The 23,180-nt window shown below is 47.2% G+C and overlaps 1 protein-coding gene across 1 annotated transcript; it reads left to right on the forward strand.

Annotated features, from left to right (window-relative positions):
* Positions 1-1,427: 1,427 nt before the first annotated feature.
* On the forward strand, positions 1,428-18,157 carry PIDD1 (p53-induced death domain protein 1). Its single transcript, XM_030949438.1, has 16 exons — positions 1,428-1,531; positions 3,624-3,994; positions 5,784-6,197; positions 6,857-7,060; positions 7,913-7,967; positions 8,148-8,349; positions 9,008-9,136; positions 9,433-9,612; positions 10,183-10,330; positions 11,333-11,468; positions 11,703-11,853; positions 13,157-13,280; positions 13,629-13,747; positions 14,166-14,273; positions 15,225-15,430; positions 16,157-18,157. The coding sequence occupies exons 2-16, from the start codon at positions 3,721-3,723 to the stop codon at positions 16,398-16,400; spliced, it is 2,694 nt and encodes an 897-aa protein (XP_030805298.1). The 5' UTR covers positions 1,428-1,531; positions 3,624-3,720; the 3' UTR covers positions 16,401-18,157.
* Positions 18,158-23,180: the final 5,023 nt, after the last annotated feature.

Below are 23,180 nucleotides of genomic sequence, written 5' to 3' on the forward strand. Positions count from 1 at the left end.
TGTACAACCACCTGAAAGGAGGTTGTAGAAAGGCAGGGGTTGGCCTCTTCTCCCAGAAAATTAGCACAGGACAAGAGGATATAGCCTCAAACTGTGTCAGGGAAGGTTCAGCTTAGACATTTGGAAGAATTTCTTCACAGAAAGGGTGATTAGACTTTGGAATGGACTGCCCAGGGCAATGGTGGAGTCACTCTCCCTAGAGGGGTTTAAGGAAAGACTGGACGTGGTAGGTACTTAGTGCCATGGTCTACTGGTCATGGGTTGGACTGAATGACCTTGGAGGTCTTTTCGAATCTGAATGAAATATTTGTGAAATACCTCAACTCTGTGTGTAGGTTGGCCTCTTCCACACTGGGTGACAAAACACACTTGTGGGACAGCACACTGAGGCAAAGCTCTCTGCAGGAGGGACAGGGCTGCTCTCCTGTGCTGGGAGGCTGGGAGGTGGTAATCCTGTGGCAAGGTCTTGCCATGGGATTATGGGAGTCACCACCTATGCTTGTTCACTTGATTTCCTGCACTGGGGAAAGAAATAGAAGTAAAAAGTTAACACTATGCTTAAACCCATTGGACCCAAACAAACCAGGAGTGCTGGTTCAGCAGCAGGGCTGTGTGTGGATTGTGGCTGTCTCTGCCGTGCTGCCCTGGGGGTGCCCCAGAGATCCCCAGTGTGCTGGGGCTTCTCTGGTAGTTCAGGTGCTCTCAGAAAACAACCAGGCTCAGGGTGTTATAATTGAGCCAGAGCTTGGAGCAGTAGTCAGTGGTTGCTGTCTACTACCTGTGGGAAGAGAAATTTCCCTCAGGGCCATGTGCAGCTTGCATCCAGAGTCCCAGAATCAATAAGTTGGGAAAGACTTCTGAGATCATCAAGTCCAACCTATGACCAAACACCACTCTGTCAACTAGACCATGGCACTGAGTGCCATGTCCAGTCTTTCCTTAAACACTTTCCTTAAACACTTCCAGAGACGGTGACTCCACCACTTCCCGGGGCATCTCATTTCAATGCCTGACCATCCTTTCTGTAAAGCAATTCTTCCTGACTTCCAGCCTGAACCTGGGCATCAGCTGGAGAGCACGTCCTCTTGTCCTGTCACTTGTTGCTTGGGAGAAGAGGCTGACCCCACCTGGCTACAATCTCCCTTCAGGGCAGCCCCAGCCCTGCACCCTCTTAGGCTCGCAGCCTCCGCTCCATTTCTCTCCCTGGATTTGTATGGAATGAGCACAACACCCAGAGCTGCCCGTGCCTCCCGCTCCCTTGGAGCCCAGGGGAGCCGAACCGGGACCGGCTGCGGTGCCAGGGCCGTGGCCGTGTGGGGAAAAAATCTCTTTTCGTGCCCTTGCTGTGGCAGCAAGACGCCTGGATATGGTTCCCCATAGCTCCGGCCCGTGTCCCGCTCCCTTTGGCACCTCCCCCGTCCCGTCCCGCCCCGGATCGCGGCGCAGCTCCCGAGAACTTTTCAGGAAGTGGCGGGCAGAGCCCTGCCCGGCCCAGCCCCGGCTGCCGAGCGCCCGGGGCCGGTGCGGAGGGGTGAGACGAGCGGGGCCGTGCTCGGCCGGGCACGGGGCGCGGCTGCGGCTGCTGCCGGGGCCTGGACAGCGGGCCTGGGGGACGGGGCCGGGGCACAGGGGGCTGCGGGCAACCCGGTCCGGCTGTTTGTGACCATGTCCGGGGTGTGTGTCCATGTGCAGGGCTGTGTGTCCATGTGCAGGGCCGTGTGTGTGTCCATGTACGAGGTTCTGTGTGTCCATGTGCGGGGCTGTGTGTCCATATGCGGGGGTGTGTGTCCATGTGCAGGCATGTGTGTGTGTCCATGCATGAGGTTCTGTGTGTCCATGTGCAGGGCTGTGTGTCCATGTGCGGTGGTGTGTGTCCATGTGCAGGGCTGTGTGTCCATGTGAGGGACTGCGTGTCCATGTGAAGGGCTGTGTGTGTGTCCATGTGAAGGGCCGTGTGTGTGTCCATGTGCAGGGCTGTGTGTCCATGTGCGGGGGTGTGTGTCCATGTGCAGGGCTGTGTGTCCATGTGCGGGGCTGTGTGTCCATGTGCGGGGGTGTGTGTCCATGTGCAGGGCTGTGTGTCCATGTGCGGGGGTATGTGTCCATTTGCGGGGCTGTGTGTCCATGTGCGGGGCTGTGTGTCCATGTGCGGGGGTGTGTGTCCATGTGCAGGGCTGTGTGTCCATGTGCGGGGGTATGTGTCCATTTGCGGGGCTGTGTGTCCATGTGCGGGGGTGTGTGTCCATGTGCGGGGCTGTGTGTCCATGTGCGGGGGTGTGTGTCCATGTGCGGGGCTGTGTGTCCATGTGCGGGGCTGTGTGTCCATGTGCAGGGCTGTGTGTCCATGTGCGGGGCTGTGTGTCCATGTGCGGGGGTGTGTGTCCATGTGCAGGGCTGTGTGTCCATGTGCCGGGCTGTGTGTCCATGTGCGGGGGTGTGTGTCCATGTGCAGGGCTGTGTGTCCATGTGCAGGCATGTGTTTCAGAGTGTCTGTGGCACCACGTCTATCCACGTCTGTTGGCCCTGAGGCTGCCTCTGTGGCTTCTGGACCTGCCCTCTGGTTCCTTCACCACTGACAGGTTTACAAAGCTATAGCTGATGGACTTTTTTCATACACATGTCTATGAGGGGGCTGTGTGCATGTTGTGCACCATGCCTTTGTAAGAAATGCTCACCTTTATACTAAAGCAGTAGTTTCACTTTTATCCCCTTGTCACTCAGTTTCACAAACCGGGTTCAACGAGGACCCAGCACAATTTGTGAGCTGCATCTGGGTTCTGCTTCCTCTTCTTCTTGCCTTTACATTTCTGTCCTTTCAGGGTGAGGCATTTCTGCCCTTTCAGGAGATGATGCCTCCCCCAGACTGTGCCTTGGGAACATCAGTGCTGCTGTGTCCCACAGGCTAACAGTAAAAGCACTGCTCCTCACGTTGTTGCTGGGGCATTATCTTGTTTCTGGCCTGCTGGCCTTGGACATTGGAGCTAAGTTTGTTCTAATTCTGCATCACTCAAAGGAAACTTATGTTTATCAATTTGATCCATGGCAGGGTTTACAAAGAACTTCTGATATTCACACCATGACCTAGTTTAATTGCCAAGCTCAGGAGGTGTTGCTCCTGCACCACCAACATGCCTTTTCTAGCCCTGTCACTGGCCCTGACACGTTTTCTCTGCTGCCCTTTGTCCACTTGCTTTTATCCCATTGACACTGGGTTTCACAACCGGGTTCGATTGGACCTGTCACATCTGGGCTCTGCTTCTCGCTCAGCTCTCCCTGCCCCAGTTTTCTTCTCTATTTGTAAAGCTTTGTACTAAGGCACCTTGAGATCTGCATTAGGCATAGGCATTTACATTTATGTCTTTTAAAGTTAATATTGGTCTTTATTCTGATGGTGCATAATTGCTCCATTCTCTGCTGAGATATTGGATGGCAAAATTCAGAGGTTTTCTTTAGGAAGAGAAGGCTCTGTGACATCTGTCATGCTGCATTTCTGTGCTCATTGCCTCCAAAGCTTTCAGTAACATGCATGTAATCTTTCCTACCATCTTGCTGTGGTTATGAACTGTTTCTAGCCACTCTGGACTGGGGCAGGAGCCTTCATTGTGCACTGTGTTCTTTTTCAGAGCCATCTTTCCTCATCTCCTTGTCCCAGCTGCCTTGTGGTGCTGCCAGTGCCTGCCTGCCTGGCAAGTCAGAGCATGTCTGGACCCTGTGGATGAGATGCAGAAGATGGCAGAGCTGCTGGGGCTCAGGGATGAGTGCGGGGAGGGGACTTTGGGGGCTCCTGCCCTGGCTGGCTCCTGCCTTGCTGACAACAGACTGAACCTGGATGTTTATCCTGACGGCTGCCGCCGTTTCCTCCAGCTGTTCAAGGAGCAACAGGGAGAGCTGGTCCAGGTTGAGTTCCTCCGGCTCAGCAGCAACGATTGCCTCCTTGACACCACCCTGGACAACCTTCCTCATCTGAAGCACCTGAAATCCCTGGTGCTTAAAGGTAAATTCTGGGGCCCATCACCATCCAGCTTTTCTAGGCTCAGATTTTTTTTAATCCTTCTCTCCACATCTGCAGGACAAACTGCCCTTGGAAGTGTTTTGTTCCAGTGCCCCTCACCTCAGCTTTGGCTCAACCTTGCTCAGAGCTGAATGCTCAGAGATTTCAACAAGATACAGCTTCTGGACTCTTATTTCCTCCCTTTGTTTTTACATCTGCCTGGGGACTGGGTTTTTGGAGTCTCATTGGGTTGATGCTGCAGCATTTTCTGTAGCCATTCTCTAGAAGAAGAGCGTTTTTGGAGTTATGCAAGAAGAGGGGGATTGAAAGGTGTTGAATCTTTTGGTGAATGTTCAGCCCCTATTTCATTTTTGAGAGTATAATAAGCTGTATTTGCTGTGTTTCTGTCTGAATCAATCCATGCTTAATCCTTGCTTACTGTCAGTGACTGTAGGTTTAGCAAAGTTCAAGACAGACCAGAAGAGGCTGTTCAACATTTTATCTAAAGTAGGACACAGGTTGTGCAGGTAATTTGGCAAAGTGTAATAACTGCTGGAGCTATAAATATTAGACCATGATTTGACTGTCTCATCTATTTATTGTGGTATGATATCAGTACAATTTGTATTAATTTCTGTATCAGACTGAATAATTTGCTCTTTGGGAGGTAGAATTTTAAAAATAAATAAGTACAAAAAGGGGGAGTTTGGGGTAGAATTCAGGGTTCCAGGTGAAAACTGAGAAGTCTGAGGTTTGTTTCTATATCTGTCACAAATTTCTCTTGTGAATAATTTGATTTGTCTTTCCCCCCTTTAGTAAGGTGGCAGTAACAGCAGTACTTTTTATCAGTCTTGTTTTGTGAGATGCACACACAACCCTGAGCATCCTGAAGCGCAATAAAGTAGTTCAGTAAAATCTTATGTACAAAGTGCGATGTGCCTGTTTGGTTGTTCTCATTTTGTACCATTATGCAGCAAAAAAAAAAAAATTATATATTTGGTGCCCTCTGCTGTATATGGATATAAATAGAAAACAGTACAGAAGGAGTATGAAACAATGAATAAGTGGAAAAGTTTGGAAGTTTCCTTTTGTTTGCTCAAGTTATTTTCCAGGGGTGCAGCCCTTCTCTAATTTGAGAATCACAAGCTGGGATACGGAAATTTAATTAATCCCTCTCTTTGCTGTCTGCCCTACAAAATACTGAATTACCTACTTTCCTCCCCACATTTTCACTGCTTTCCTCATGTCTGCCTACAAAATACTGAATTACCTACTTTGCCCCCCCACATTTTCACTCCTCTTTCTTCAGGTATGCCTTCCAGTCTTGCAAGGGCAGATTTCAGTCCTCAGGGCTGTTTGCTTCTCAGCAGCATGGATAAATCCTTGAGGGCAAGGACTATTTCCTTGATCCATAAAGTGTTGTTGGCCACTGGTAGTGAGGAAGAAGTGGGGAAGGAGAGTGGGATCTTGGAGGTGTATGGGCCACCCTGCTGAAGTGTGGTAACGTGGTGGCCTGGCTCGTTCTCTTGACTCCGGATGTGTTTAGCAGAGCTGTAGTGGTTCACTGTGGCATCTCCTGATTTCATAACAGCTCTTCACTGTTACACCCCTTTCAATGATAGGAAACTGAGGCATGGCGCAGAAAACTCTCTTCTCTGAGTACTTTGTGATTAGTGCTGCTCGTTGTTATCAGTAACTCCCCATCTTGTGGATCTCTGAGCTGAGTCTCACATGAGGCTGGTGAGCTCTCCTGGTAGCATACTGACCTCTTCTTCCACTTCCCTCCACCCAGGTGGCCATGCTAGGGATAAGTTTGGTTCCTATCAGCATGGCTCCCTGACAAGCTTGCCACCAGACTTTGGGAACCTCAGGTGTCTCACCCACCTGGATCTCAGCTTCAATAGACTCTCCACCTTGCCGAGCTGCATTCTCCACCTCCCCAGCCTCCGTGTGCTCCTGGTGAGCCACAACTGCCTAGTGACACTTCCTGAGGACTTTGGCTGTCTGAGCAAACTGACTTTCTTCTCTGCAATGAAAAATCAGCTGAAGGACTTACCTCAGAGCATTGGGGAGCTGTCAATGCTGCAGGATCTGGATCTCTCAGAAAATGCTTTGGAATTGCTCCCTGAAGAAGTTGGGAATCTGCACAACTGCACAGAGCTGGATCTCTCTGGGAATTGCTTATCGAGCATCCCAGACTCCCTAGGTATGTATTTTATTGGGGAAGAGAAGGACATGGGCTTGCCAAGCTTTTGGTACAACCTCTGAGACCCTTGGTCTCTATCCCCAGAGTTGTTAGCATAAACCGTTTTATATTGGAGCCAAATGGAAGGGGTATCCAGAATGATTGTGCTTCGTTCAGTCAGTGCCTTTGAGCATTAACAACTCTCTGGACTATGCTTTCTATTTCTGTGAATCAGTGACACTGCTGAGATTTCAATACAATTTACAAGGACTGAGGATCTACCCTGGCTGCTTTTGGGTAGCAGAAGAGCTGAGGTTTGATGGGGTGAAAATCTGGGCTTGAAATCACACTGTCCAGTGTGGACCAGTCCACAGAACTGGGCTCTGACTTTGGCTGCCCAGCTTCCTGGGTCCTCTATTACATTGTGACCAAGGTCGTTTTTGATGCTGTTAGAGAGCTGTCTTACTTGTAGCTGAAAAGAGAGGACAGAGGAGGCTATGTTGCCTCTCAGCTAATTCCTTGCACTCCTTTATTTTGTGAGCTAAAGGGATGTTAAGCTTTTGTGCTTTTCCTTCATTATGTGTGTGTTTACATGGGCTGAGGGGAGAGGGAGGGTTCGAGCTGATATGCAATGCAATTAACAGCACAGATGGGGGGTCACTTCTTGTTCCAACCTGCAGCCAATTTGAAGTCTCTGCGTCGGCTGCATCTCCACAGCAATCTCCTGGTGACAGTCCCTGCCTCTCTTGCCAGCCTGCCCAACTTGTCCAGACTTGATCTGCAGAACAACTGCCTCCGTGCCATCCCTGCTGAGATCCAGGCCTTGCCGTTTGTGCACGTCCGAGGCAATCCCTTGGGAGAAACAGAACCATCCCCACAGGCTGGTAATTGCAAGGCTTCTGCTGCTGTGTGTTCTGCCCAGCTGTTCCCTCACTCAGCCCAGCATGGTGTAGATGGGTTTGGATTAGAGAAGACAAGCAGGGGGGAATCAGACCAGCATTTATTTCACTGGAATAATTATTAAGTTGTAAGGATACAGACAGTATTAGTTATGGTTTTATGAGGCCTATCCCAGTCTGAAGGGCTCAGTGGTCCCTGGAACTGGGTTTTCTTGGTAGGGTTTTACAGTGGAAATGAAAATGGGACTCACAGGAAACAGATCAGGAGAGGTCCTTAAAGGGGTCCAACCTTTTTAGCAGAGGTGAGCCCCAGTTCCTGGACTTGCTGCATGGCCCTAAGGCTGTGATGGCTCATGCTAGAACCTCAGAGAACAGCAAGGGGTCATTCTGCTGTGCAGTTACCTCCTGCCTTCCTGAGGTTCACAGGCTGCAAAGGAGCAGCTCTTATTCTTAGAGGAAGGTGATGAAGTGGGCAGGAATCTGAGCAGGGTTTCCCAGTGGTGCTCATGTTCACAGGAGCAAGCACTGATTCCCGGGGTGGCCCCAGGCAATCAAACATGGCCCTGAGAGCTGCAGAGGTAAACTGAAATATTTTCAAATTCCCTCTGCTTCTGAGTTTCCCTGGGGGAGAGCTAGCATTTTCAGTATGTCCTGGGACCTCGGGACCACATGCCATCCTCTTGCTGCAGTGTGTTCTGGGGCCCACTGCAGTGTGACCAGGATTCCATTAGCAATTTCTGTCAGATTAGGATTAAGCCAAAACTGTTCAGCCTTTCTTTGTCTTGGTTTAAGTAACCTCTGTCTCCTTCTCCTACCTAAGTCTTCTTGTTGCCACAGATAAATCCAGTACCAGAAGGCTAAAAAGACACTTCCTTGCATCAGGAGAGGGCAGGTAAGCCGCTGTTATTAAGAACTTACATTACAGACAAGGTGCATGGTGGGTATTGCAGGAATGTATAGGAGCCTATAGTCTCAATAGGCCAGTGAAACACAAATATGAGATGATTCTGTCGATTTTTGGAGGGCTGAAGTCACTGCACAATGTCATAAATTCATGCATGTCTTCTGGAAGCTTTACTGTCACCTCTGAAGGCTGCAGAGTGGTCCTGGCCTGTGGCATCCATTTCTACTTTCCTCCGGGGGCTGCCTCTGCTCCCCTGCGGATCCACTTCCGATCCCTCACGCCAGATCCACAGTGGGTAAAGCTGAGACACCACGATGTCCTGCTCAGTAGAGTCCTGGAGCTGCAGCCTCATGGCATCCAATTCCAGCAGGTAAGGATACACCCACGTTACTTCCTGATGAATCTGCCTTTGCAGTAGCTCAGTAGAGTTTTCTGAGAGGCCTTTTGGGACCTGTGAGACAGTTACCCCCATCCCTGGTGCTTTTAAGTAGCTGCAGGGCACCGTCTCAAAGAAGCCCTGATGCAGAGAGAAAGGAGGCAGCCGGCTTCTCTGATACTGTGCTGATCTGGCACCTTTGCCTTGCCCACTGCTCCTGATTGAGCTGAGCTAGAACCTTTCTCACTCACAACCCCCCTGCTCTACTAGAGGATGAGTCCAGCATCTGGCCTTAGCCTGGAAGGAGAATGGTTTGCATCCTTTTCTAAGAGTCTGATTATGTGGTTTGCATTTAAGCTGGGGAGTTCCCACACCCCCTACCAGCCCCATCATGGCTGACAGCAGCTCACTGCAAAGGTTGCTTTGCTCTTTTTGCTCAGAAGCTGCTGAACCTTTCCCACCATCAAAGTCCATAGCAGACCTGACATTTCCTGTCATCTCCCCAAAGACCACAGGGCAGAGCAGGTTCTTTCATTCCCTGCATACAGGCCATGCTCTGCCCTCCCTCATCTGCATAGGAAGCCACAGAGTAGAGCTGGCCTTGGTTTTATCCTTTCAGTTGGTGTCTCTCACAGGAATGCTTTTTTGCCAGGAGGTGCAGATCTGGATGCCATATATCTCACCTCAAACCCCTCACCAGCATGAGGTGGTGGTTCGGACCTTCAGTGGGCAGAGCTGGAATGATCTGAAAACGAGAGTGAAGCAGAAGAGAAGATCAAAGGTGAGCAGATTGAAATTACCAGGAACACACTTTGTTCCTGTTCCCCTCTTTGGTTGTGCCCAGCCAAGAGTGAACCTATTTGAAACATCTCATGAGCTGTTTTTTGACCAGCTGTAATAAAATTTAGTGGATTTCAGCTCCAGGTTTCCTCTCTCATGTAGAGAGTTGATAAATTGCATCCTGCCATGTTTCATCCCTGATTTAGTACTTTCTTCTACTTGGCTGGTACTCATTTTCCTGCCTTTATTGTATTAAGTTATATACCTATATGTTTTCTTCTTTGTCTTCTGTCACAGAAGTGTGTGGCCCACTGTTGTGTCCTTCACTTCTCTTGGTTCCTTGTTGTGTCTCGACTTGTCCAAAATGAATGCAAAGTGCCAGCAGAGGGGACATTGCTCTTTTCCAGTGTGGATCCAAACATCAAAGTGATCTTTCCTCCTGGAGTCACCGAAGAGCCTCGTAGTGTCAAGCTGCAGGTATGCATGCTTTTTGGTGAGCTCTGGTGCAGCTGTTTTCTCATGTTCAGTACAGAACCGAGCAGAGATGTCTGCTAGGGCAATTCATGTCTAGACGTGGTTGCTTCATGGGCTGACCCATCTCAGATCACCTTCTCTCTTTACTTCCCTGCAACATGAGCGTTGCTCTGTGCTGCCCTGTGTGGGAAGGGGATCTCCAGCAGACCAGCATGTAGCTGCTGTGAAGGGAACACAAAAAGATTTTGCCTCTCTTTCCCTTGCAAAATTGACCCTAAGAAAACAGCTCAGTGAGAATTGGGGGTGGTGGAGGAATCTAATGGGGATCTAATTCTAAAATCACCCCACTAAAATGAATTGTTCTCTAGAGCTGTGAGATGCTCTTGTAATACTTTTAAGTCCATCCCAGCCCGACAGGTTGCCAGACTTCAGCTGAAGTTCACTGTGCTTTATTTCTCAACGGGCCCTGCAGCAAGAGCAGCATTTGCCTGCTGGGTGCTGGAGGGACTGAGTGAGCAGTGTGGGAATTTGGTGCCTGACTGCTCTGCTCACTGTGCTGTCTGCCACATCCAGGTGCTGCCAGTCTCTGCAGAAGAGATACAGGAAATCACAGCCCAAGCAGAGTGCAGAGCCAGTCCCCTGCTCTACCTCTCCCAGGACTCCATGGTGGATTTTCTCAAGCCAGTGAGAATTCAGCTGCCTCTTCCCCCCGGGGTCACAGGTCAGCTTATTCCCAAAACTGACAAAGGGAAATGCCATATTTGGAAAACCACAAAGGGCAAGAGAGAATTTTATTTGCCTCTTCTGTTGTTAATAAAGCTTGCTGCTTTTCCTGCAGGAACAGCAAGGCGTGTCCGCTGACTGCGTGGTGGTGCAGGGCGGTGGGAGCTGAAGGTAGTTCAGGTCCATCAGATCAGGGCTGGGGTTCACAGACCAGACAAGCTGGGAGAATGGTCTTGGCAAAAGGATTTCTCTGCCAAACCACATGTGCATTTTAACTGCTGGTTTTGCTGTGGTGGATTGGAGAGGCACTCTTGCCCACTGAGGAGACGCATCGTAAAAGAGCTTTGATTCATGATTGGGAATAGCTTGAAGCAAGAAATGAACATGCTGCCTCCAGGGGTCTGCCTTCTCTTTTCCTTGCGTATCAATCAGGTGCTGAACCACTGCATTTAGAAATATACGATTGTATGCTGAGCTACATCCCACTCTGAAAACTGCTAAAAACAGCCTCAGTCATGCCAAGGATTCCTCTGTTTGCTGAGTGCCCTGAGTGTCCTTACTCCTATTTTCTTTGACCTCTCCTGGTTTTCTTGTAAAGAAATACATGGCCTTCATTATAACACTACCTGGTATTTGTATGCCTGAAGTGTATCAGGATTGAAAAGTCTGTGAGATGTACATTAGAAAGAGATAGAACTTAATTTATAACCCTAGATTTTAGGGATGAGAATTGTCTAATGAATCTGTTGGTGGGAATGAGCACACTATCATTTTAACTCTGCATATTTTGCCAGAATATCCCAAAAGCAGTGGGATAGCCTGGTCCTTTTATTGCTGCTCTTCTTTGACCAAAGTTCAGTCCTGGATGCTAAAAAGAAGGCTGTGAACCCATACTTGGTGTCTTTAAAAAGTAAATCACCCAAATCTGTGGCTGGGTTTGTAAAGCCATGAATAAAGGTTTCTGCTGCCTATAGTATCTCTTGATCATTGGTGTCTTTAGGGCTAAATTTGGATCGGTCAAGGCTGCATATACTCCATGGTGACCTGGAGGGCCAAACCTGGAATGACATCACCAGTGAGGTGGTGCTGGAATTCACCCATCTTTATGCAATGTTTGAAGTCACTCACTTCTCCTGGTAAGTGCAAGATTAGTCCTGAGGAAAAGATGGGATGTTCCTCTGCCTTGCTTTTCCAACACTCTGACCAGAGGCCATAACATTAACTCTATCTGTTCCATTTTCCTTTTACAAGTCAGGCCCAGTGTAGCACTTTGTCTCTACCTGTCATTCTTCCCAATCATGTGGGTGTGACACAGAGACACCTTTCTCTGGGTAGGTCCCTCATGTTTTTTTTTAATTCCTTGTCTCCAGGTACTGGCTGTGGTACACTACCAAGACCTACATTGGAGGCATTGCCAAGAAGGTCTATGAGCGGCTGCGTCTGTACCAGGTGAACTTCATTGCGCTGCAGAGGAAGAGGGATCCTGAGCAAGTCCTGCTACAGTGTGTCCCCAAGCACAAGGTCTGATCTGCTTTGCACTGCCTTGCTCCTGAGCTTCCCAGGCTTCCCTTTGTAGGATACAAAGGCAGCAGTGCACCAAACAGTGACCAGCAGTGTCACCACACTGTTGGTGATGTGATACTGACTCACAGGGAGCTGGGGGAAGGAAAAAACTCATTCTTTGCAGTGGCCAATGCCATGCATTGATTTCCTCCCTTGCAAACTCTGAGGACTGGCCTGCTAAAATCAGCTGAACAACAGTTACTGGCCATGTATATGCTATTATAATCCAGCAAACATGAGGTAAAACGTTGCCTTAAATTTAAGTCAAAGTTTACACATCACTTGTCTGACATGGGCTAGTGGTATGGGCAGCAGCACTGCTTTGTTTTCGGCTGGAGTGGTTAGAAATGGTAATTTTCCTTATGTTCCTTGCTGTTCTCAGTTCAAGCACGGGAACAGAACATATGGGCACTCCTTAGTCTGCTTTAATGCAACATCAGGTTAGTTTATGCAATGAATGTGAGCTAATCTGGCTGATTTTGTCAAGAAGGAGATGGGAAGTGCTCACACATTCTCTTCTGCTGCCTCTTCCTAGGGGTATCAGCCCTCAGCATTGTTTCAGATTAGTGTGAGCATGAGTGTGCAGCTGTGGAGAACGTGTCCCTTGGCAGGCAGTGCAGCTTGGTGAGCTGAGGGTTATTTTATCAGACTGCCACTAATGGGCTGCATATCCAGCTCTCCATAATTCTCTGCTCTGGTTGCTCCTTCTCTTTACCTGTGCTCCTGTATTGAAGTGACCTGTGTACACAAACATCTGCAAGGATTTTTTATATTGGGTTGTGGGCTAAAACTGTCTCCAGATGAGGCATCAATGACACTTAGTGTGAGATGGTTGTTTGGGTGTGTCTGTAATCCTGCTGGGAACGGTCATGGAGTGAGAGAAGTTTACTGTTACAAATAGAAGAATCTAACCCAACTCTTGCACTGCCACTGTGATCACAGGCTACAAAGCCAAAATGAGCTTTTTGGTGTCCTCGGCTGTGTGCTATTGTAGCATGTGTCTTTTTGCAGAGAAAAGGTATTTGAATAGTGAGTGGGATATGGTAGCAAGTAAATCCCTCCTTGTCTTTGAAGTTAAAAAGACATGTTAAAAAGACAGAGACAGTGCTGAAATGCTTTTTTAATGTGTCTTTGTTCATTTGTTCACATCCTTTTCATGTAAATTAGTCTTCCCTATTGAAGGTGAGAGGAACATCATGGGTATAGCAACATGGGTTGAGGGACAGATGTGCTTCTGACCAAACACTGTTGTCCTTGTCAGGTTGACCCAGTGCTGAAGAAGCTGCAGGACCGCTATCGAGGACCTGAGCCATCTGACATGGTGGAGATGTTCGAGGGAGAGCAATTTTTTGCAGCTTTTGAGCGAGGCATCAGCATTGATATGGGTATGGCAGTACTGGGCTCGTTCTGCTCCTACCTCCCTCCCTCCTGTCCTGCTCTGGCCCTAGACATGTTTCTGCTGTGGGTTGTACTCCTCCATGGTGTTCCTCTCTGCCTCCAGCTCCCCCACTACTCACAGCAGCCAGCCCCTGGACATTGAACTTGTCACATTCTCTGGTCACATAACTTTTCTGTCTACTTTTCCTTATGAAAGTGCTGTTTGCAGACTTTCATTTCTTCTCATGCTCTTGTAAACCTGCAGAGGGCAATAGCCAGGTGGGTTTATTTTTATGACTGATGTGCTTCTGCACACTTTTCTCCACAAGTTGAACGCTTCCTGCATCTCTGCACAGATCGCCCTGACTGCGTGGATGGACGTCTCTCATTTATTTTTTACTCCCACTTGAAGAACATGAAGGAAATCTATGTGACCTCCCCTGTGGACAGAAAAGGCCAAGCTGTAAAAGGCCAGGTGAACAACCAGTTAGACTGACTTCTTGTTTCCTCCTTCATCATCGCTTTTACAATAATCATTATAATAATCTCTGAGTGCTGGGCATGACTCTTTTCTTACCCTCTTTCTCTGGCTTTGCATTTCACTGACTAAACTCTGAACAGTCAAGAAGTGTAATCTCGAAGGATCACTCATCACTTAACTGTCTGACTTACATTCCTGCCATTAATTTTTGGGGTGCTGGCAGAAAGTCCAGCCTTTATGGCAGAACCTCAGTGCTCCTCCCAGTTACACATAATTGAGAGGCTGTATTTGTGGGCTGAGGATAGATGCGAATGCTGAATTCATTCTTTCCCAGACGGAAAAGACATGGTGCCAATAGGCTGGGCCACTGTGCTTGAATCAGAGCCTCACTGCAATCTTTCTCTTTGCAAAGGTCTCTTTCTACCGGGGAGCAGTTCCAGACAGCATCCCTGAAGATGCCAGCAGGAGGAGAAAAGGTCCAGACTCCCTCTGGCTTGCTACTCTGCCCATCAAACTACCTGTAAGTTGTCTCCTACAGAAAAATTAATCTAGATGGGGTAAGAACATGGCATTTCTGCTCAGCTAATTTTATTTCCTCCATGAGAAGGTATGCAATGAATGAGCATATGGAATAGCTGCCCAGCCATGTCATGCTGGAGATTTTGCACTCCCTGTGAGCGAGTTCTTCTGAAACGAGAACACGAAGAGCTGGGAGTGGTCTCCACCTCTCCTGCTCGTCTTGCTTGTCAAGCACAGGCTTGTTGGGTGGGTGGTCAGAGAGTCAGAGAGGGTGGATCCTTTGAATAAATGAGAATGTAGTATGCAAGGAAGCTTGTTGTAATTAAGGGAAGTGTCTGTTTTGTTTATAAATTTCTTAGTCACACAGCTCATGCAGCAGGAGAAAAGAAAGGAATAGGATGAGGTAGTTATGCTGGATTTGAACATAGACATTGAGTGCAGGTATTCTGCTGTGAGCTTTAAAGGCTGGATTGTAGGTTACAGTGAGAAATGCAACTTTTGCCTACGGAATTTAAGTGACATTTGAGAAGCCTAACACAATAAATACCTCGGTAGGCTGAATACTTCCCTTCCGATCACGTGTGATGATCTCCCATCCCTTTCTGACACGTGGAACCTCAACTATGAACCTACACTAAGTGCTCTCTTACTGCTGAGGCAAATATGCTTCAGGGATGTGGCTTATTTTCAACTGCTCTGTAAATGCAGGAAAGGAAATTTCCGATGTGAGCTATGACTGTGAGCATTACAATTTGATATTTTCCTGAGGCAGTGAGCATTGCTGGTCACTGTCAGTGTAAGTCCTCCTTCCTTCTTACAGCCTGACCCTTCAGCCCCAAGTACTTCCTTTCTCCCCAGTAGAAGGAAGGAGATTTCACTGTGGAGACTGAGTGGCTGGACACTGTCCTCTACAAAAAGAAAGAATGTTCTTTCTCTCTTCTTTGTGACACAGCAACTGAAACCCCGGTGGGATGAGAACCCCACTCCCCTGTATGGTTTCTCCTTCCCTCCCTTGAACCTGGGCAATGCTGAGACTGGCTACCTGACACAGGCAAACCTGCTGAGCATTGCTAGGCGCGTGGGAGCTGACTGGCAGAGCATCGGCCTCAACCTGGGCCTGACCTACCAGCAGATTGAGCGCATAGGATACAATAACAGGTGAGGACAGGACACAGTAACCAACAGTGATGCATTATATATGTCTGTCCATCTATCTGCAGTGTAATAGTATAAATCAATGCTTGGCTGGTTGAAAGTTCTTCCACTGTAATTGTTTCACTGGATTAAAGATGGGTTGACTAATGATTCTTCTGAAAAGAATGCCTTTTATAATGGGAACTGGTTATGTTCTCTTGCCATTATAAAATACATTTTTTTGTTTGAAAAAGAAAATCGGGCAATAACAAACCTGATGAGCTTTGTAGTTCAGCTGAGTTGCATTCCGATTCTGTTCTATGATCAGATTCCTGGCCAGACTCCATCTCTTACAAAGAGAAATGATCTATGTCTTTAATAGTGAATATCATTGTTAATCAAAAAGAGCGTGTGGTATATCACGGGACATGCAGTCTGACCAAAAAGCCAAAACAGTGGGAGAGAATAAGACTTGTTATAATCAAACTAGTGTTCCTGTGAGGAAATTATATTCCAAAGCAGAATGTCTTAATTTGATACTTCTATTAGGAAAATATTTTATAGAGAAACATTCATGCAGGAACTGCAACTCCTGTATGCTGGGTAGAAAAGATGCAGGCCCACTGAGTGCTTTGTGTGTCTGGATAGCTTCTTTAAGGCTCCAGCTGTGGCTGGGACTTAGGTAAGGTCTCTTTGGTTTGCTGCTCAGGAGAGCGTGTTGGTTACTTCTGGCTTTCCTCCTTTCTTCAGAGAGGACCTCAATAAGCAGATCCTGGACATGCTTTTCTCATGGGCTCAGCAGAACTCAGAGGATCCTGACTGTGTGAGCAAGCTGATCAGAGCCCTGAAAGAGAGTGGCCGCCAGGACATCGCTGATGAGGTTGAAGCCATCGTTGAGCTGGGGCGGCAGAAATACAGCGAGTCCATCCGCCGGCTGGGCCTGGAGCAGGAGAGCAGCACTGAGGACTCTGCAATAGCTATGATTAGCACCTAGCAGAGAAAAATGGGGGTTGTGTGGGACCCCTCTGTGTACCCAGAGTGATGGTGCCTGGGGACTGCTCCCTCCTCAAGGGCCTGAGTCTTCCTGAGGAGCTGGGCATTGATTCTCTTGGTCTGTACTCACATGCCACTTCTGCCAATCCCAGGAAGTTTAGAGTGCATTTATGAACCTTTTTTCTACTTCCACTTTGTGACCTTCAGCTTTAGCTTTCAGAAATGTGGAGAAATTTAGAGACTGAAGTGTTTGTCTGTCAGCTGAGTAGTGGCTTAAGTAATGTTTGATGAATTAATAGTCATGTTACATATATTTATTTATAACTTATTCCTGAAACTGGAAACGCTGCTGGAAACACTGGGTGTGAGCATTTGGGTTCATTTGTACACTAGTGTTTGATAGGAGAGTGGAGGTGCAGTCATGTTATGAAGGCCTGTGATGAAGGCCTGTGATGTGGTGGGGACTGTTCAGCCATTTCTGTCAATGAAGTGTTCTGCCCACATGAAGATGTGAACTGTATTCCCCATGAAAATCCAAATTTCTTCCAGTTCCCTTAAGTCCAAACAAAACCTAAGTTTTTGTGGGGAAGAAAGAAGAAACTGATTTCTAGAAAAATTGCTCTTTTTCTTTTGGTTTTGCTCCAAAAGCTATCATGAAACAAATAGCATGCTGCACCTGCAAGTACCTTTTTAGACGACACCTACATACTGGTGATCTTTGACAAAGTTCCAGTTTTATTTTATAAAAAAAAAAGTAAAAATCCATGACCTCTTCTGAGACAGACTTTAATGTAAGTGCAGTTAAAATTTCCCTTGCAGTTTCCAAGGGGTAGTTCTCACATCTTCCCAGTGAAAATGTGACTGTGTAGTGGTGAAGGTGTGACCCCTCCTGAAGTTGGGTGAAAATCGTGACTTTAATTTGCATTTTAAAAACTGGTCTGGCCAGCTGTGAAATAAGGCACTGTTGTGTGTTTGGCATGAGCCATGCTGAGCTAACTCCCCAGTTCTTCAGCCTGAATATCTTGTATAAGGCTGGAAGCATTTGCTGCTTTTTAGCTGCTCAATGATTTATTACTGAAGTGCCATTCTCTTTCTGTTCCCCATCTGATAATGGCCCTCAATTAATGACCCACTAATGACAGTGGAAAATTACATGCAAGCTTTTTGAAAGACTACTGTCATTTAAATAAACTCGAGTCTTTCAAGACAGGTTTGAATTCAGCATAACTCTCTAAACATTACTTAAAGGGCTGTTCTTAGTCTGAAAAAACAAAAGTGTGTTTAAAAATGCCAGGTTGCACCACCCAAAGTCAAGTGCAGTTGCAGGTTGGATAAATCCTGGTGTTTTCTTCCCCTCGTGAAGAATCATCAGTGGCTTCCCTGATGCTGCTTCAGACCTGCCATCAGTATTATTGAATGAGAGGCATAAAATCATTCTGCTTTTTCTCTAATTTAAGGCTGTTCTAACATCTCAGGCTACAGAGTGCTTACTGTCCAGTGCAGAGCACTGACAACGACTTGCAGATTTGAGCTGTCACTTTGGGCCCAGGGACTCCCACAGATCTGGTTTCTTAGGTTGTGTTGCCCCAAGTCTCATGCTGGGTTCAAGTCAGCAGTGCTCTTCTGAATGTACATTTTATCTTGTATTCTGTGTCATATGTTATTGTTTGTAATTTTCATGGATACCAACAAGGTATTTGTTCTTTCCTCCAGTTTTGGAGAGATGCATTTGAGCATATTGCTCTCACTGGGAATAAAATCAGCACTTAACTGTTTCACAGCATGGTCTGCTATTCCATAAATGCCTGGAGTGAGATGGAGACTGGTCCCTTTAAACCTGCTGGCAGGAGAACACAGGTGAGCCTGGCTGTGCTGTGCAGAAATGGGAGGAAAACTCCTGTTTGGATTCTGCTAGTTGCAAAGCACAGGACGGACTGCAGCTGAGTTAATGGTGTCCCTGGAGGGTGGCTTTGCTGCAGTGGGGCTAAGCCAGGAAACACAACGTTCAGGGAATGAGCTGAGGCTCAGCTGGAGCAGATCTAGAGAGCAACAAGGCTAATCTAGAAGGGACAGCATGTAGGGTTAGCCTGTCCTCTGGTGAAGGTTCAGGAGAAGTCTACAGGAAGCACAAGGCAGCATTCACAGCTACAACAGGTTGAAGCTTGGTTTGTGATAGTCAGACCAGAGCTGAGTTGGGCAATGCTGGAATAAAGGGTAGGTAGGCTGGACTGACTCTGTGGGGGACTCATCCAGGCATCAGCAGAGCTACAGCTCTTCTGGAAAACAGTTTGGTGCCAAGAGAGAGGAAGGTTAGTGCCAGGTGTTCAGGTTACTCTTGTAGTGGGCTGCAGCCAGGCCAGGCGACAGCAGATACCAAACCCATGACAGTTCCATTGGTAGGACAGCTCTTCAGGGTTTGGGCTGATAACTTACGGGAAGGTAAGTATTGTACCCCAGACAAGGATGTTATCTCCAGTCTTTCCTGCTGAGCCATAGCTGCTGGGCTGGGCCTCCTTGTGTGTATCTGGCTTTCTCCTTGAAGTGACACCAAAGCAAGCACCCAGCTGAGGACACTGAGGTGCTGGCAGGAAATCAGAGCAACTGTTCAACTCCTCTTTCCTCAGCTGACTTGGCAGCAAATATTTGAGCTGGAAGAGAGTCAATGGAAAACATTATTTTGAGGTGTGTTATCTTTATCAATAATCTCTTTGAGGCACAGTAAGTCTTTCATAAGCCTATAACTGCTATGGCTGATAACAGTTGCAGTAGATGGTTGAAACAGTAGAAGAAATAACTAACCTGGCATTTATCTTTTGAATCAAAATATGGCATTCCTTTCTGACTTCTGTCATGAATTCATCACATACTGGAATAGTATCTTTCCCTTTCCAGCTATCTGGCTTTTCCTGCTGCCTAATATGCACCTTACAGTGTCCTACAGATGATCTGTCAGATTTTATGGTTTTTACCGTGCATGATCCCGATATGTCCAAAATTCTCCCAAATAAATTTCTACCAGGAAAAGCCTACTTACAAAGATTTTTAAAAGTAAAGCAAGAAATTGTTTGTGAGTAGGAACATTTTTTCTCCTCCTTTTTTGGCTGTAACATTTATAACTCTTTAACTGTCATAATTAAACCCTTTTCTACTTCAAACTTGCAGATCTCCAGCAAAATTACCTGGGTGTTTCCCACATACCACTTCAAGGTTTTTTCTAACCATGACAGTCCTCTAGCTGCCAGGAGATAGATCCAGGTAAGATGCTTCCAGCTCCTACATTTATTAATAAAAAAACCCCAAGAAATGAAAGCCCAGACAAAACTCAAATCAGTTTATTAATTCCATAAAAAATACAAAGGAAAGCCTGATTATGTTCTGCAGGGGGTTAAACTGTTTACACAGTTTACACAGTCCTGTCAGTAAAATGCTGTATAACTCCCAGTAAAAGATCTGACTGAAATATGAAATTGAGAGTGAACCCACAGGCACTGTGTCCAGTTTCTCTGTTTACTCTGGGCAGGCAGCAATGCTGTAAAACTCAGCACATCCATAGGATTGCTGTAATAAAGGAAAGGAGATCTCTGTGGTGCACTGAGGACTGGATGGTTCAGCCACGAACCTACTGAGCTTGATGCCAAAACTGAAAGAATATTAGAAGATACCCAGTCTGTAAGATTTCCTTCTACTGGGTACACACTCATGTCCATACTTGACAGTGTCATACTGCTGGGATTTTAAAAAGGGAAATGAAATCTGATGGTCCTTAAATGCACTGTTTTCCTCCCAAGGGAGGATCACCCTATGTTTTCAGCCTTTAAAGCAAGAGTAGCTTTCACTGGGAAAGGGAGTTGGGCTGGCTTTCAGTCACTAGAGCATCAGAACCCCAGCCCAGAGCTGCATCAAAGTGAGCCCACCATGCTTATCAGTTGGTACTGTTAAAATGAAGAAAACATCATTTGCTGCAATTAAGTGTGTGTTCATTTCCTGAACTTCACAGAAATAAACTCTGTGTTCCTAAAGGACCATTCTTCTGTAAATCTGTGTCTTGAAAATCCATGAGGAGAGTTTGACCCTTGTTCCAGTTTCCAGGTACCTTGAAAGAATTCGGTGACTGGGAAATATAGAAACCAGGTAGGCAATAAGACTATGCCTTTATTCTTCTTGTAGACCTCTTCACAGTAGGTCTGTAGGCTGAACCCATCCAGAAGTTTCTTTTGGGGGGTCTGGAGCTAAGATCCTTCTTCTTGGTTTGCTCATTGAACACCAGTGCAGTTATTATCTTTTCCACACAGGAGATGGTAGAACAGGAAAATGTGCAAGAGGGGCAGGACGGATGCTCAGAGATGAGTACTACAGAGCATTTTTAACTCTTACAGCAAAGTATTGCATCTCCTGGGAAAGGATGAAGATTGTGAATACATGGTTGCCATCCACTGTTTCTCAACTAGGTGGCACCAAACGAAATAGTCCAGTATCACCTGCAAATTAGCAAAAGTGGGTACCTTTTTTCCCCCCCACTCTGAGTAGTTCTAATGCTGACTCCTTGCTGTGGAAGGTTTGAGACCAAACATAAATGTTGTGTCAGAAAGTGATTGATTAAATTACTAGGGAAACAAATCCTCTAAAAAGCAAACAAATACAGAAAGCTGAATGCATTCCCACGTGGAAGGAGCAAGAGATTTGGGGCTACGTTTCTCAGGCAAGAGTTGGATCAGACAGCAGCAACAGAGCATGTGGAGAAACAAAGCAGGCAGAGGAAGCCAATCAGACATCTCTACTCGCTTTCTCTAGAAAAGCAGGATGGCTGCAAATTTTGTTTCTGCTGAAGCCCTGTGGATCAGAGGAGACCACACTTGCAAGGGTGGGAGGAGGCAGCTATTGCTGGAACCTCTCCTCAAAGCCATGTGGCCGAGCTTCACTCCTGGACTGGACTGAGAATTCCAGTGGTGACCCAAAACAAAGCATGTAGCACTGCTCAAAGGGGGAGACAGAATTTCTACTCTGGACATGTCAAACTTGAAAACGTCTGCTCTGCCCTGTTTTCACTGTGTCTCAGGCTGAGTACACAAAGTCCCATGTGCTGGGTCACCTGGTGGGGCCACATCTTGGGGCCGGCCCTGCATGGTCATCTGCTGCTGGGTCACAGGAGTCCAGGGAAGATAGACTGAAGACAACCCAGAACAGTCAGCTGGAAGGTGTTCCTGCCCATGGCAGGTGAGTTGGATCTTTAAAGTCTCTTCCAACCCATTGTGTGATCACCCAATCCATTGTGTGATTCCATGAAGCTGGGCTTAGCATTGATTAAGCTAACAGGACATGAGAGCTTAAGGTATGCTGTCTGCAGACATTTAGTGAGTGACTTGGGAAAACAGCAAGGTAATATTTGTCATCTCTTAGCTGCCAAGCTGTCCTAAGTTTCCATGCTTCTACAACCCTGCCAGCCCTCTGCTTGAAGCAGCAAGGGTAAACCTTGGAATTTCTAAAAGACCCCTCAAATACCTTAAGAAATTATTTGAGTTTTTCATCCTAATGTAGGAAACCTTTTTCCTGATCAAAAGAGGTAGCAGGGTATGGCAGGCTCACCCGTGGGACAGTTCCAAGGCAGCAGCAAGAACTTAAAGCTTTGGGTGTGAACAGGATCACACAGTGATGTGAGTAACCCCAGATGTGTCCCAGCCATGATGTCTCTGCCAGGTTTCTGCCACAGGCCAGACCTGGTCTTCTGGAGGTGTTTAGCATCACCAGCTTTAGAAACAGCAAATCTGCATGTCCAGAAGAGAGTGGGACTTTTGCAGAGGGTGGCTGCAGCCCCTATGGAGTCACCCATCTCTCCCTGTCGTGTGAAGAAGAGACCTTGCTGATGAGCCTGGCTGGTTAGGCTTCTAATTCTGCTTTGTTGGGCTGATGGAGAGAAGCTTTGGATTACAGTGAGAAGTAGGACAGGAAAGCTGAATGAAGGAGGTAGTATAACAGGATAGCTGGGGGAGGACATTAGCTTAGGTATGAATCTTCACCTTGCTGCTTCTTCAGCCACATCCTCGGAAGATTTTACTTCCTCTGGAAGCAGCAATGGTTCAGGACAAATGTTTTTGGTTTTTTTCCCTCCAGGTTGGAGAAGAATGGAAATTGTTGTGATTCTTAGCGTCTCCCCAAGGTCAGAGCTAAGAGCAAGCATGGCTTGTGATATTGATTGTAGCTGCTCCCTCTCAACATTGCAAGTTTCTGTCTCCTGGTGTCTGCACAGCCTTCAAGTGTTGCAGGAACATCAGGCTGAGTGACAGTCCTGGTGAGGCTTTTCATTGCAGTGCACTGAAAGGAGCAAGAAAATACACTGCCTCCCCCTCAAAAATCCCCACAACAGATGATTTGGTGAGGCTTTCATCCTGATGCATTGAAAGGAGCAAGAACACATGGTGTCTCCCCCTCAAAAGTCCCTTACAAGAGATGATTTCTTTGCAGTCTGGGCAGAGTAAAGAAAGTCCTGCTGCTTAAACAGGCTATTTTGTGACAACTGCTGTGCATGAATGATGGCTGCAAGGCAGAGGCAGTCACAAATGGATCCATCAGCTTTTTGGGGTCCTAAAATAACATGGCCCTGGAGGAGCTGGCTGCAGCTCTTGGTGAGGTGGCAAGCCTGGGATCTGTGACTCTCCCTGAGGTCCAGCTGTTTCACTCATGGCAGGGTGACAGTGTCCTCATCATCCACTTCATCCTGGCAGCACGGAGCCATCTCACCTTCCTGCCCCCCAAGAAACAGCCATGCAGGTCACTGCCAATGCAC

Source organism: Camarhynchus parvulus, chromosome 5 (genome assembly GCF_901933205.1).
Source record: "Camarhynchus parvulus chromosome 5, STF_HiC, whole genome shotgun sequence".
NCBI classification, from domain to species: domain Eukaryota; kingdom Metazoa; phylum Chordata; class Aves; order Passeriformes; family Thraupidae; genus Camarhynchus; species Camarhynchus parvulus.